At 51.9% G+C, this 14,623-nt stretch overlaps 1 protein-coding gene across 2 annotated transcripts in view; it reads left to right on the top strand.

Annotated features, from left to right (window-relative positions):
* COL4A2 (collagen type IV alpha 2 chain) overlaps positions 1 to 14,623 on the top strand; it is a 200,362-nt gene that overhangs the window by 180,480 nt on the left and 5,259 nt on the right. For both annotated transcript variants that reach the window (XM_050766586.1, XM_050766585.1), the window contains 9 exons: positions 540 to 611; positions 2,539 to 2,664; positions 8,074 to 8,190; positions 9,523 to 9,684; positions 9,764 to 9,862; positions 10,229 to 10,375; positions 10,535 to 10,651; positions 12,646 to 12,837; positions 14,153 to 14,439. In XM_050766586.1, coding sequence (XP_050622543.1) covers positions 540 to 611; positions 2,539 to 2,664; positions 8,074 to 8,190; positions 9,523 to 9,684; positions 9,764 to 9,862; positions 10,229 to 10,375; positions 10,535 to 10,651; positions 12,646 to 12,837; positions 14,153 to 14,439 — 1,319 coding nt within the window. The remainder of the gene's footprint in view (positions 1 to 539; positions 612 to 2,538; positions 2,665 to 8,073; positions 8,191 to 9,522; positions 9,685 to 9,763; positions 9,863 to 10,228; positions 10,376 to 10,534; positions 10,652 to 12,645; positions 12,838 to 14,152; positions 14,440 to 14,623) is intronic.

Below are 14,623 nucleotides of genomic sequence, written 5' to 3' on the forward strand. Positions count from 1 at the left end.
CAGGCCGCCCCGGGGCCCCCTTACAGCCCCCTTGCAACCCCGAGATGGGCCACCCTGCCATGCTTACTGCCCACGTCACAGAAGGAATTGCCACCCGTTTGCTGTGTCCTGCTTTAGAAATATTTACCCTCAGAAATCCAGAGGGAATGGAAATGACACCGGGCTATTTGTTCCAAGCAGCTTTTACAAACCAAACATACAACAGTGGCCAGGCGTCAAGAAGAGGTATGGGACATGTCACCCCTCCCCAGGCCCCTTCTGGCCTAGTGAGTCTGTTAAAAAGATTCCATGAAGACAGTGTCCCAGTTCAGTGGTTTTCCTAGGTAACATAAGAGTAGTTAGTTTACACGTCGTGTAAGTTGAGCATATGGCTTAGCTGCTTCCTATTTGTGGGGCTTTAGCAGGATTGTATGGGTGACGGTACCAGGTGACAGTTTCAGAGCCAACAGAACACATCTGAGTTATCTTGAGGGTTTCTCCCACCCGGAACTCCCTGTGCCATCCTACACGTGAAATAACAATGAGTGACACCCTCACAGGTTTTCCGGGACTCCGTGGGATCCGCGGCTTACACGGCTTGCCAGGCACCAAAGGCTTTCCAGGATCCCCAGGTACTCTGTGCTGAGTCTGCCCTCCAGACTTCAGGGAAAGGAGGGTCTCAGAGAGCTGGGTGGGCTTCCTGAAGTGCTATGTGATGGGCCCTGAGAGGCGGGTCCGGGCCCTGTGGTCCTGTACGCTGCTAAGATGTGATCCCTAAGAATCGGTTTCTCAAGCCAGTTGCTGTGTTGAATGGACCCATCAGGCTTTTAGAAAGAGAAATAGAGTCCTTGCTTTTTCAGCAGCACTGTGTGGAGGGTGGGACGCATCTGCACCCCTCAGGCATCCAGAGTATTCGCTCTGCCCAGTGTGTGTCTGTGATCTTTCATTTCATTGGCATAAGAAAGCCCGCGGTCTCCACCTACCCCGGGGCAGTTCTGATGCTGGAGACAGTGATAGTGCTGAGTCTGTGGGCACCCACAGGCTGGGAGCCAAAAACAACCGAAATGGGTTTCCTCCTAGTTCTGGAGGCCAGAGGCCAGAGGCTGGAGGCTGGGATCGCATGCCTGCGTGGTCGGGTTCTGGGAGGACCACGTCCTGGCTGCTCATTGTGTCCTCACAGGAGAGAGCACCTGCTCTCCCCTGTCACTTCTTATAAGGGCAGTAACCCCATCTTGGGGCCCCACCCTCATGACCTTACGGCGTAACCCTAATTACCTCCCAAAGGCCCCCCCTTCAAATGCCATCACACTGGAGTTAGGGCTTCCACTTATGAACTTTGGGGCTGGGGAGAATGACACCATCAGTCCACAGCAATGGCGAACCAAGGGCTTCTTACTCCACAGGAAAAAGAAACTGACACCTTTCATAGCATTTTCTGGCTTATTTTATAAACTATTGTAGCACATTTTTTTCCCTGAAGGGGATATAAAGCCTCATTATTTCTAACAACCAATGGCAGGATAAGGTTTCCATCCTGAGCCCTTCCAGGATATAATAACAGCAGCTGGATGTCGATTTATTCATCACAAGGATCATCAGGCTTTCCCACAGAAGGCCTCCCTTTAACCCTGTCCTCCCCAAGAAGCTGAGATAGCAATAGTACAGGAAGGCTTGGCAGCTTGTTGAAACTTCTTTATTTTAAATTCAGCTATTTTCACCCTAAATCTTAATGTCCTTCTCTTTTCATTTAATTTTGTAATCTATTATAGGACTAATAAAATAACATTTGAAGGACATCAGGCACTAAGTGGGGAATCATTTTATTATTGATTGTGTCTTTTTTTCAAAAGATAACCTTGTTTTCTTTTCAATGTATACAAATTATTTATGTTCAGTGGAGAAAAAAAATTAACACATTTAAACACATTTAAAAATTAACACATTTAAGAGGGAGAAAAGCACCCATAATCCTAAAGCTGCTTTTAGAATGTGCTCTTTGTAGACGTTTCATATAACCAAATATTGCTCTGTCTACAGGTGAATTTGTATGTGTGTATATGACATGTAAATTCACGCACTCCTGCGTCATTAACACTCCGTTCCAGTTCCAATGGGCAAGTGGCAGGAGATCCTTGTCAAGTTGTCTTGCTGTTTCCTGCCACGATGGCGATGAACACCTGTTACGAGAACGGGGAAGACTTTAGACAGTGTTTACTTTGAAAACATAATTAAGCATAGCCTGAAGAGCAGCCCCCAGGAGCCAGGAGGCCCGGGACGGGTCCCAGCTCCCTGACCCACTGTTTCTGTGAAATTGGACCCTCTGATGGGCCTCGATCCTCTTATCCATAAAGCCAAGGGCTTCCACTGTGATCTCTGTGAGATCCCTTCCAAATCTCAGCTCCTGCGACCTGGAGGCCATACACTGTAATGCAAGCTGAAACCGCCGTGGCTGCCTCTGTTTCTCTGCTTTCGAGGCACCCCGAGCTGTTCTTTCCCTTAGGAAAGTCAGCTGTATGGTTGGAAACACCGACCTCAGCTGCTGTTATAACTCTTCCACAGGTGCCGACATCCACGGAGACCCAGGCTTCCCAGGCCCTCCTGGGGACAGAGGTGACCCAGGAGACGCCAACACCCTTCCAGGCCCTGTGGGAGTCCCAGGACAGAAAGGAGAGCAAGGAGCTCCAGGTGAGGCCACACATTCCAAAGCCAACATTGCCGTCCCCATAACCAGAACCCACCCAGAGGGGGGGCCATGGAGTGTCTGTGGGGTGGGAGAGGCTGCTCAGAAGTGCAGGAAAGAGCTGGTTTTTCCGGGGAGGACTACCTGTTGCAGAACCTGCCAGCTAGTCTTAGTTTGTGAGGCAATTTATTTCTTCCCGTCTGTGTTGGTGAGGCACTGACCAGCCATCGCAAGGAGTCACTGATAAGCTCCCTGGCCTAGAGACCCCGTCAGATCCCTCCGTGTGCCCGGGGCACTGGCACAGGCCTTGCCATAACAAGCACTCTGGGTAGTGAATGCGCGAATAAATAAATGCATTAAACCTCCCAGCAGAGCCACGCTGAACCATACTTGGGTAGGAAATAATCAGAAACCTGTCTTCCCACCCCATAGCCTCCCTGCTCACCAGTCAAGGTGGGCTGAAGTCTAAATGGCAGTGAGAAGCATTCCTAAATAAAAACAGAAACCAGGACCTTCCTGGGAGCCAGTGTGCTAAGCGTGTTGTGGTCTCGTTGTGCATGATCCCACAGCCCCAGAGTCTGTTTCTGAGATCAGTGGGCCTCTCCCCCACCCCACCCACCTCACCAGCCCGACCAGGTGCATCTCCTGGCTCAGGTATGGGAGCGGGGCAGCACACCTGGACGGACAGTCTGGGCACCCTGGGCTCCATGGTGGAAACAAAAACTCTGGCTTCCCTGCACAAAAGCCTGAGTTTTTCTAGTGCCAACTCCCCATGAAGCTAGAACCAGACACCCACAGGAAAGGAAGTCAGAACCAAGGAGGCCAGCAACCCTGACTTTTCCTGGGGTGCAGGGATATCTCAAGGCTTGCAGATCACATCTGACTCTCCAGGATCTGCTGCCTGCCCTCTCCCCTCATCAAGAGCTGGAAACTCCGGAATCCCCTAGCCTCAGAACTCCACAGCACTGATCTGAAGATAGGAGAAAGAGGAGGGGTGCTACCAACAGGAGCCAGACTATCCTGGGAGGCTGCGTGGTGCTGCCAGAGCCCTAGTCAGGGTGAGGATCCAGGACAGTACACCAGCACAGCCTCAGCCAGGGATGGGGATCTAGGGTCAGTCCACCAGCACAGCCTCAGTCAGAGTTGAGGATCTAGGGTCAGTCCACCAGCACAGCCTCAGTCAGAGTTGCGGATCTAGGGTCAGTCCACTAGCACAGCCTCAGTCAGGGGTGAGGATCTATGGTCAGTCCACCAGCACAGCCTCAGTCAGGGATGAGGATCTAGGGTCAGCGCACTAGCACAAGCTCCACTCAGGAGTGAGAATCTAAGGACAGTCCATCAGCACAGCCTCAGTCAGGGGTAAGGATCTAGGACAGTCCACCAGCATAATCTCTGCTAGGGATGAGGATCTAGGGTCAGCGCACCAGCAGAAGCTCCACCCAGGAGTGAGGATCTAAGGTGACTCCACCAGCACAGCCTCAGTCAGGGGTGAGGATCTAGGTCAATCCACCAGCACAGCCTCACTCAGGGGTTAGGATCTAGGTCAGTACACCAGCACAGCTTCAACCAGGATTGAGGGTCTAGGGTCAGTCCACCAGCACAACCTCCACTCAGGACTGAGGATCTAGGTCAGTCCACCAGCACAACCTCCACTCAGGACTGAGGATCTAGGTCAGTCCACCAGCACAACCTCCACTCAGGACTGAGGATCTAGGTCAGTCCACCAGCACAGCTTCAGTCAAGGGTGACGATCTAGGGTCAGTCCACTAGCATAAGCCTCCCAGGAGCCCAACAGTAGAGTTGACCATGCCCATGACCTTTAAATCAGACACCTGTTGGGTTCTTGTTCTGCATCTCACATGCGCCATATTTTCACCATGTGACCTTGGCCATGGTATTGAATGTCTCTGGCGTTGTCTGTAAAATGAGAATAAAAATGCGCTTGTGAGTGTTGGGAGGATACAATGAGATACTACAGGTAAAGCTCTTGCACACAGGAGGCCAGCAATAAATGTCTGCTATTTTTAAAGGCCTCGAAACAGCATTGTTTTCAGAGTGTCATGATGATCACTTTACCAGTCTGTCACCTGAAAGCCATCTGGGAACTCAGCAATGGGGAAGACTTGGCCAGGAGATGTGGAGAGGAGATCCGGCACAGGGAGGGGTGGAGGAAACTGAGATGGGATTTCGACAGGGTGCACACAGTGGGCCGTAGGGGGGGGTCACAGAGCACAGCTGCTGGCATTTCGCATGACCATGCATTTTTAAAGTTTGATTCACACAGCATGATGTTCAGGCCCTGTACTTGACCACAAAAAAAAATTAAGATTTCCATCCCCAAGGGCAGAAATTTACCTCATTTATTTTCCACTTACACCTCAGCAAAATGCTTGTCCCTGAGTGAGTGCTCAACAAATACTTGTTGGAGAAGAATATTGTGAAATTGTAGGATAATTTTCTGACATCAGTGGAGAGTTATATGTAGCTCGCAACACCCCTAAGGTAACATTGATGGCCTTATTACACATTTGATCTGTGTGGGACCCATTTATCTAAACTCTATGTGACCTCCTGTGGCACTCCCTGCATTCCATCCCAGGGACCTGGACGGTGTCCCCGGCTTCCAAGCCACCGTGAGGCATATTGACTTTTGTAAGCCATGCCCCCACCCTCGACCTGCACGAACATCACAGTGGGCCCATGAGCTGATGACTTCAGAGCAGGTCCTGGAGACCAGAGCAGACACTGCCCAGTGCCACTGGGCCTTGGCATATGAGGCCACTGCCTCTGGCTAGTGATGAGGGAAAGACGACTTTCCATGATGATGTTCACACACTGATACAATGTCATTCAGGATACACACTCTTCTCTGAAAATATGGGAATAATTTGAATCCATTATCTTCCTTTGCATGAGTTGCATCTCATTTGTGTTAGTTCATTCTCATGCTGCTTTGAAGAAATACCAGAGACTGGGTAATTTATAAAGGAAAGAGGTTTAATTGACTGACAGTTCTGCATGGCTGGGGAGGCCTCAGGAAACTTACAATCATGGCAGAGGGGGAAGCAAACACGTCCTTCTTCACTAGCAGTAGGAGAGAGAAGTGCCAAGTAAAGGGTGGGGGGAAGCCCCTTATAAAACCATCGGATCTCGTGGGAACTCACTATCAGGAGAACAGCATGACGATAGCCACCCGCATGATTCAATTACTTCCCACCAGATCCCTCCTACGACATGTGTGGATTATGGAAACTAGAAGTCAAGATGAGATTTGGGTGGGGATACAGCCAAACCATATCACAGTTCACTGAAGCTAGAATTTGCAACCTCACCTGTGTCTGCAGCTGACATTCAAGCATCAGTTCCTGATTTGGCCTTGAGTCACGCAACATGGCCCTTCATGGAACCCCTGTTAGCGAGACTTTTTTATGTCAGTACTTAGGACGATCCATGGGGGCTACTGAGAAATCTTGATGGTTTTCATCTAGATTCCAGCAAACTGACTCATGTTTGCTAAATGTTCTCATTAACAGAGTCCTCATCACTGCAGTTAAGTTAATTATGTTTTCGTGGGAATCTGCCAGTCTGGGGATTGCACTGGATCATCTAACTCAGGAGTCTGCCATTATTTACTGACACTCACCATCTGTTTCGGGGAGTTTGTGACAATAGCTAGAAGCAGTTCAATTGGTGTCATTTTATATCAAACCACAGATGGTGGCTCACTCATGCCCTCAGGGCTAATGAACCCACTTGCGTGTTGTCTGTGATTTGTGAGACAAGCCTCACCTCTCTCAATATTTCTCCTGCTGTTTGTTTTGTCCTACTTGGAAGCACGCATGAATGGAATCCTTTCCCATGGGATGGATAATGGATACCAGGATCTTCCAAAGGGAAAATCTCTTCCTGCTACTGATGGGTATAGATTAGTCGTAAAGCCAAAGGGGAAACAGAAAACCACTGTTGCTACGTTTTCTCATTTTTATAGATTTGCACTGTTTGGCCCAGCTCACTCTCCTGCAGAGCGGAAATGATGCCCTCCTTGCCCACTTGGACATTCGGACATTTTGCAGGGTTCTAATACTAATGTTGGTCCCCAGCCCTTCAGGAAAAACAAAAGACTGCAGGTGGTTAGGAGAGAAAGTAGACTTAATCCGCCCAGACTCAGGTCCACACTGATTTCTACCCACCACTGCCCTACAGCACACAAAGCTCCATTAGTGTCTTGTTGGCTGACAGCACAGGAAGGAGTGGAATTTCCACAGATTTCCTTATGTAGCCATTTCCCTCTTACTCCCCTATTAGTGCCAAAGAGCTCCAATCTTTGACCCAAAAACTGTTGGTTCTCGTTATTCACCGTAGTTATGTTCTGAAGTCACCAAGAACCCTGACTTTGTGAATACTGAACCATTGCTCCTAGGGGAAATACAAGGCTAGGTTCCTGCAAGCCTCTGCTCACAAGATGTTTATCAGTGATCAATATGTAACCTGGTTTTCTGTGTAACGGCACCTCGTTTAGTGTGGATTGCTGATTCATGAACACTCAACATGCACTCTCACTCGTGCCTGAACGCAGCTTCTCTTACATACGTGTTTCTCCATAAGGGACTTCACAGCCTTCTTGCACTTACCAACACTGGGCTGCACTTCAACACAATGCATAGGGGGCATCTGAAACGGCAAAATCACCAGCATAAAGCACGAAAATGTGGAAAACAGGGCACTAGAGAGACCAAGACAAGGACATGTGTGTACAGTGTGAGCTGCAGCGAGAAGGCAGGAGTGTCACCTTGCTGGACCTCAGCTGGGACTCACTTTGCCTCTGTGTGTAACTGTGAATGCCAGTGTTTATTTGGGGGGATTCCAAGTGAGTTTTAGTGAGCAGACAAGTTGGAACATACAGAATCTGTGAATAATGAGGACCCACTTTGTCCAAGCTGGGATCCAAGGCACTGGAGGACAGCCACAGGGAGAGTTGACCATACTGATGTCAATCGCAAGCTTCATTTGCAGCAATTTTCAACCTTCCGTCCATCACGTGTGCTGACCACTGTCCACATGTATCAGGATCAGAGTCTGAGCGGCTGTGCCACGCCTGGGGCTGAGGCTCCATCTAAGCATGATCGGGCAGTGCCTTGGGGAAGTGGAGCACAGGCAGAAGGATCCCAGTGGAGGGCTCCTCACAGGAGAAAGGCTGGAGTTGGGGGAGGGGTTCACAGCCCTTGCCTCCCAAACCCCACCCTGAGAGCCTCCCCAGCCCCATCATGAGATGATCCTTGGCCTGAGGGCGCCTCCCATCACTGTCTCACTCACTAGGCTCTGGTCCACCGCAGGTGATGGTGTGGAGGGAAAACAGTAGATTTGAAAAGTTGGGTGCTAATGCTGAAAATAATGTCTTCTGTTTTCATCCTAAGGAGAACGAGGCCCACCTGGGAGTCCAGGACTTCAGGGGTTCCCTGGCATCACGCCCCCTTCCAACATCTCTGGGGCACCTGGTGACAAAGGGGCGCCAGGGATATTTGGCCTGAAAGGTAAGCAGGACTTATGCATCTGTGCTTCGACATCTCTAGGGGCAGGAGCTGGCAATGGCCCACTTAATCTAGGGGGAGAACAGACGTTCATTTCCACACCGTGCCCAGACTCCGGTCAAAGGGGCAGGGGCCATCATGGTCCTCCGGTGTCATTTCCATCACCTGTACGACCTGGTCCCCGGGAAGCCGAGACACAGGCCATGTCATTTACTTGCTGTAATAGCAGATATTCAAACTGCAGGGGACTCAGAAATATGCAATATGAACGGCTTTCTTCTTCCTCACTGTATTGTGTTTAGACAAATATTAAATTTAATTTGCATATCCTAATGACAAATGAGCTGAATATTGGAAAGAGATGGCGTAAAGATGAAGTCACCCATCAAACAAGCATTTGTGCACCAGGGTTCACAGCAGCACTATTCACAAGCTCGAAGTGCTGAAAGTAACCCCAGTGTCCATCGACGGAGGAATTAAGCAAAATGCAGTCAGTACGCACCTAGCACAAGAGGAGTCCGTCTTTTTTGTTTGGTTGTTTTCTTGTTTTTTGTTTTTTTGGAACAGTCTTGCTCTGTTGCCCAGGCTGGAGTGCAGTGGCACGATCTCAGCTTGCTGCAATCTCCGCCTCCTGGGTTCAAGGAATTCTCCTGCCTCAGCCTCCCGAGTAGCTGGGATTATAGGTGCCCACCACCACGCCCGGCTGGTTTTTGTATTTTTAGTAGAGACAGGGTTTCACCATGTTGGCCAGGCTGGTCTCAAACTCTTGACCTCAAGCGATCCTCTCACCTCGGCCTTCCAAAGTGCTGGGATGACAGGTGTGAGCCACGGCGCCCAGCCTTTATTCAGTCTTAAAAAGAAGGAACTCTTATCACCCGCTGCCACCTAGATGACCCTTGAGGGCATTCTGCTGAGTGAAAGAAACCAGTCACAAAAGGTCGGATCCTGTGATCCCACACATATGAGGCCCCTGAAGTCATCAGATTCATAGAAAGAGAAAGTAGAATGGTTGTTGCTGAGGGTTGAGGGGAGAGGGCATGGGGAGTGAGTGTATAACGGGGACAGATTTCAGTTTAGGATGAGAAAGTTCTGGAGATAGTCAGTGGTGAAGGTGAATATATTTAATGCCACTGAGCAGTGCACCTAAAAATGATTAAAATGGTAACTTTTATGTTATATGTATTTTATGACAATTTTTTAAACACAAAGACAAAGTCATTCCATGCCACAGACTTGTCAGAGATTGTCCCCTGAATGGGTGACTGAGTACCTGACTGCCCCCAGGGGCCTTGGGGTCCTGTTTAAACCCTCCTTTCTTGTCCCTAATGCCAACAGGTTATCGGGGCCCGCCAGGGCCACCCGGGTCTGCTGCTCTTCCTGGAAGCAAAGGTGACGCAGGGAACCCAGGAGCTCCAGGAACCCCAGGGACCAAGGGATGGGCCGGGGACTCCGGGCCCCAGGGCAGGCCGGGTGTGTTCGGTCTCCCGGGAGAAAAAGGTAACAGTGCCCTAGCCACAGTGAGAGAAGCCCCATCCCCACAGACTTCCGTGTCCCTAACGTCTTGTTTGTGTTGCAGGGCCCAGGGGTGAACAAGGCTTTATGGGGAACACTGGACCCGCCGGTGCGGTGGGCGACAGAGGCCCCAAGGGACCCAAGGGAGACCCAGGATTCCCTGGTAAGTGACCGTCTGCATACCTGCAGAGCTAGTGGCTCAGCCCAGCCTCTCCAGGCTTGGGGACATCCTGAAGGTCAAACGGCCAGGATCCTCTCCAGCATGGGTCACATGTTGTAAAGAGCAGGGAGGAAACCAAGGCTGCGACTCGGATGTTGTCACAGGGCCTTGGTGAATGGAAAGTTTAGTATTCAAACGGCAGGCGCTGAGTCACGGCTCAGGCCCATTTGTGTCTGGCTCATCTCTAGAAAGCACAATTGTCCGGAAGTTCCAAAAGGGGCCTCCCCGGGTGAGAAACGCGGTAGCACTCAGAGCAAGAGAGTGGAATGACCTTGTGTGTTTACTGGGGCCTCTCTGTTTCCCTTCCAGGTGCCCCCGGGATTGTGGGAGCGCCCGGGATTGCAGGAATCCCCCAGAAGATTGCCATCCCACCAGGGACAGTGGGTCCGCAGGGGAGGCGAGGCCCCCCTGGAGCACCAGGGGAGATGGGGCCCCAGGGCCCCCCCGGAGAACCAGGTAGAGTGCTGAGCTGGGGCCTGGAGCCCCTCAGGGCTGCCCGGGCAAGGCCAGGGCCTGCTGGCATTACGTCCTCTTGTGTTCTCTTTGCTGATCGCCAGCTGTGCCAGGCGTCGTCACGGTTTCCAGCCACATTCACACTTCTTTGGTGGCTTGCAGGTTTCCGTGGGGCTCCAGGGAAAGCCGGGCCCCAAGGAAGAGGTGGCGTGTCTGCTGTTCCCGGGTTCCGGGGAGATGAAGGACCCGTAGGCCACCAGGGGCCGATTGGCCAAGAAGGTGAGTGACCAGTGGGGAAGGACCTTCCCAGGTCCTAGTGCTATGGGTCTGACTCACAGACTGTGGTCTGCAGGAAAGGGACACGTGAGAGCCCAGAAAAGCCAGAAATGAGGCGCTGCCCCACCCTCCTGCTCCCAGTCTGAGCATGCTGCTTCACTCCTGTGGGCAGCAGAACACCTATCCCGAGTCCCGGGATAGCCTCCCTCCTTTTCCTGGGACACCTGCAGTGCTGCGGAGTGGGCGGCAGGGATCAGTAGACATCAAGGATCGGGATTAGACAAGTAGCCAAAAACCAACTATTAAAATTTACTAGAGCCACATTGCAAAGCCCTGTCTTACTTTTTTTTGTTGTTTTTTTTTGAGACAGAGTCTCACTCTGCCTCACCCAGGCTGGAGTGCAGTGGCATGATCTCAGCTCACTGCAGCCTCTGCCTCCCAGGTTCAAGCAATTCTCCTGTCTTAGCCTCCCAAGTAGTTGGGACTACAGGCATGTGCCACCACACCCAGCTAACTTTTTTGTTTTTGTAGTTGAGACGGGGTTTCACCATGTTGACCAGGCTGGTCTTGAACTCCTGACCTCGAGTGATCCACCCGCCTCAGCCTCACAAAGTGCTGGGATTACAGGTGTAAGCCACCGTGCCCGGTCGTCTTATTTTTTTTTTAATTATTTGCACATATGCAGAATGAAATAGGCCAGAAATAACAGCTATTCATGCAAAAAAAAAAAAAAAAAAAATTCTCAAAATTTCTCTTAACCTGAGCTCAGTTTGAGCCAATGGTCTCAGCATTAAAATTAAAATTAAGGCCAGGCGCGGTGGCTCATCCCTGTAATCCCAGCACTTTGGGAGGCCGAGGCAGGTGGATCACGAGGTCAGGAGATCGAGATCATCCTGGCTTACACAGTGAAACCCCGTCTCTGCTAAAAATACAAAAAATTAGCCGGGCATGGTGGCGGGCGCCTGTAGTCCCAGCTACTTGGGAGGCTGAGGCAGTAGAATGGCCTGAACCTGGGAGGTGGAGTTTGCAGCGAGCTGAGATTGCGCCACTGCACTCCAGCCTGGGCGACAGAGCGAGACTCCGTCTCAAAAAAAAAAAAAAAAAAAAAAAATTAAACATAGGGGCCGGGCGCGGTGACTCACGCCTGTAATCTCAGCACTTTGGGAGGCCGAGGTGGGCAGATCATGAGGTCAGATCGAGACCATCCTGTGCCACTGTACTCTGGCCTGGGTGACAGAGTGAGACTCCATCTCAAAAAAAAAAAAATTAAACATAGGGAGCATTATTGGTGTCCGAGTCAAAGGCAATAGCAGTCCCCTGCCCCGGGGTCAGATCCACAGCCGGCAAATTATGGGTAGTGTGGTGTGCACCTGAAAACAAATGCCGGCAAATCGGAGCCCGCCCAGGGCAGGAGACAAGCTAGGGACGGCGGAAGGGAAGTGTCCTGGGAGAAAGGGCCATGACCATGGGTGTCCCCTGGAAGGGGAGGGGACAGTGGGACAAATGTTCACCAGGGACAGCTGAGAAACGTTCACAGAGCTGCTTTGCCAGAGGCAGATGAGCCACCCCGTGTGCTCCCTGGTAGGAGTTATAGGAGGCGGATCTCAGCTGCGCAGAGAAAGAACATTCTAACCCAGGATGTGGTCAAGTGCGCGATCAGCGTGGCCTGCAATGAGCCACGTCTCCTGGAAGTGTCCAGCGGAGGGAGGCCACTGCTGGGGGTGGGGGCTGGCCTGCGATACTCCTCTGGTCCTTTATAGAAAGGACCACTCCTCTGTGCCCAGTGCCCTCATTGCCATCATTTCATGCTGCTAAGCACAAAGTGTAGATGAAATCCTTCCCAACAGTCTCCTGATCTCAACAGACAGCGCCAACATCTGGGGAAGGAAAGCAACGGTGCTAGGCGCACCTGGAAACTGCCCTGCACCGCTGGGTCCCCAGGTTTCTGTGGGGCGGCTGTAAAGGGGGCTGCTCTCTCTCTCTTTCTCGGGCTGTAGGTGCACCAGGCCGTCCAGGGAGCCCGGGCCTGCCGGGTATGCCAGGCCGCAGCGTCAGCATCGGCTACCTCCTGGTGAAGCACAGCCAGACGGAACAGGAGCCCATGTGCCCGGTGGGCATGAACAAGCTCTGGAGTGGGTACAGCCTGCTGTACTTTGAGGGCCAGGAGAAGGCACACAACCAGGACCTGGGTAGGTTCCCCCACCTGGCCCCCATGATCTGCTCAGGGCTGGCCTGGAAGTGGCTAAGGTCAAAGGGCCACAGCGAGACTCCCAAACCCTTCACGGCTGATAAGTTCCCCTGATGAAGGGTCCACCCACATTCCTGGAAGTGCAGAAAGATTAAAAAGGCCTTTGAAGCAGAAGCCTTACAAAGCCCTTAAACCTCAGGACGTTAACCCAGGGACCTGCCTTTTAACTTGGTATCGACTTCCGCAGGCTCCCATGTGACCCGTCTGACCCTTGACCCCTCTCCAGTGGAGACCACCAATTACTTCACCTCCTTCTTGCTTTTTGACCCAAGTTCTGTAGACTTGGAGTCAGGCAGGGGCCATAAGGTGCTGGGGTTCATATAAGACTCTCCCATACAGGATCCCAGGAAAATGGACCCATGGACACGTGTGCACGCTCTTATTCAAGGAAGCCTTTAAAAGGCATTAATGTGACTTTGAATACAGAAAACGCAACACACACAAATTACAAGTGAAGGTGGCTTAGTCTGAGGTCCTCTTTGAGGGGGTGACGGGAAGGGTCTCCGGGACACTGGCTGCGTTCTGCCTCCTCAGTGCAGGTTACACCAGGCGTTCTGCCCCCGGAAAGTGTGGAGCTGGCTCATGGCGCCAGCACATTCCTGCCTGTGCGCCCCACTTCCACAATGAGTTTCTAAAGAACAGTGAGGCAAAGGCCGCCGAGGATAAGGGCCTAGAATAGATCTGGGAACAGGGCCAAGGAGGCAGGCCTAGCCCAGGCATGTTTGCTAAAGGTGGCTACACTTCTGGGTCTGAGCTTTATCCGTAGTCCCTGTGAAGAGGGAATCATTCACCGTGGCCAGGAGATAAAGGCTGTCTTCGTCTCTAGAAGCAGTAAGGCTACATGGAAGGGAGAGGGGCCAGGGCTCCTTCTGGGGTGGCTCCTTGAGGTCAAAGAGCAACCCCTTGGAGGCCATCAGAGTTTTCTTGGGGCCAGTGCTGTTAAGACCCCACTAAGGTAAGGCTCACCCAAAATGCTATTCCATGAAGACACCACTCCCTGCTGATCCAGCTTGGCCCAGTATGTGTGAGAACTTGTAGAAGAACAGAGCTGTTCTGAAATGCCAGTGTAGTCTGTTTGATCAGAAAGAGAAAAAGAAAGAAATTGGGAAGCCTTAGCCTGGCCCTCCAGTAGGTGGCTGAACTCCACCAGGTGTCCTGGGACAAGTCCGTGACACGGAGCCTCCTGGGCCTGGCCGGGGCTGGCAGGTGCGCCTTCTAGCCACACAACACTGATCTCATGACCCCTCCTTCCGCAGGGCTGGCGGGCTCCTGCCTGGCGCGGTTCAGCACCATGCCCTTCCTGTACTGCAACCCTGGTGATGTCTGCTACTATGCCAGCCGGAACGACAAGTCCTACTGGCTGTCTACCACGGCTCCGCTGCCCATGATGCCTGTGGCTGAGGATGAGATCAAGCCCTACATCAGCCGCTGCTCGGTGTGTGAGGCCCCAGCCGTCGCCATCGCCGTCCACAGTCAGGATGTCTCCATTCCACACTGCCCAGCTGGGTGGCGGAGCTTGTGGATCGGATATTCCTTCCTCATGGTACGTGGCATTTACCCAGTTCCCCTCCCCAGCCACACCCTGGCTGGGGACACGGCAAGAACCCCTGCCTTTGTAAGAGTAATCGGACAGGGCAGTTCAGGATGTGCACTGCACGAGGGCACTTGGCCCAGGGAGAGAGAGAGAGCTGGAATACAGCTTACACTTTGCTAGCTGAACCACATGC

This window comes from Macaca thibetana, chromosome 17, assembly GCF_024542745.1.
Source record: "Macaca thibetana thibetana isolate TM-01 chromosome 17, ASM2454274v1, whole genome shotgun sequence".
NCBI classification, from domain to species: Eukaryota; Metazoa; Chordata; class Mammalia; order Primates; family Cercopithecidae; genus Macaca; species Macaca thibetana.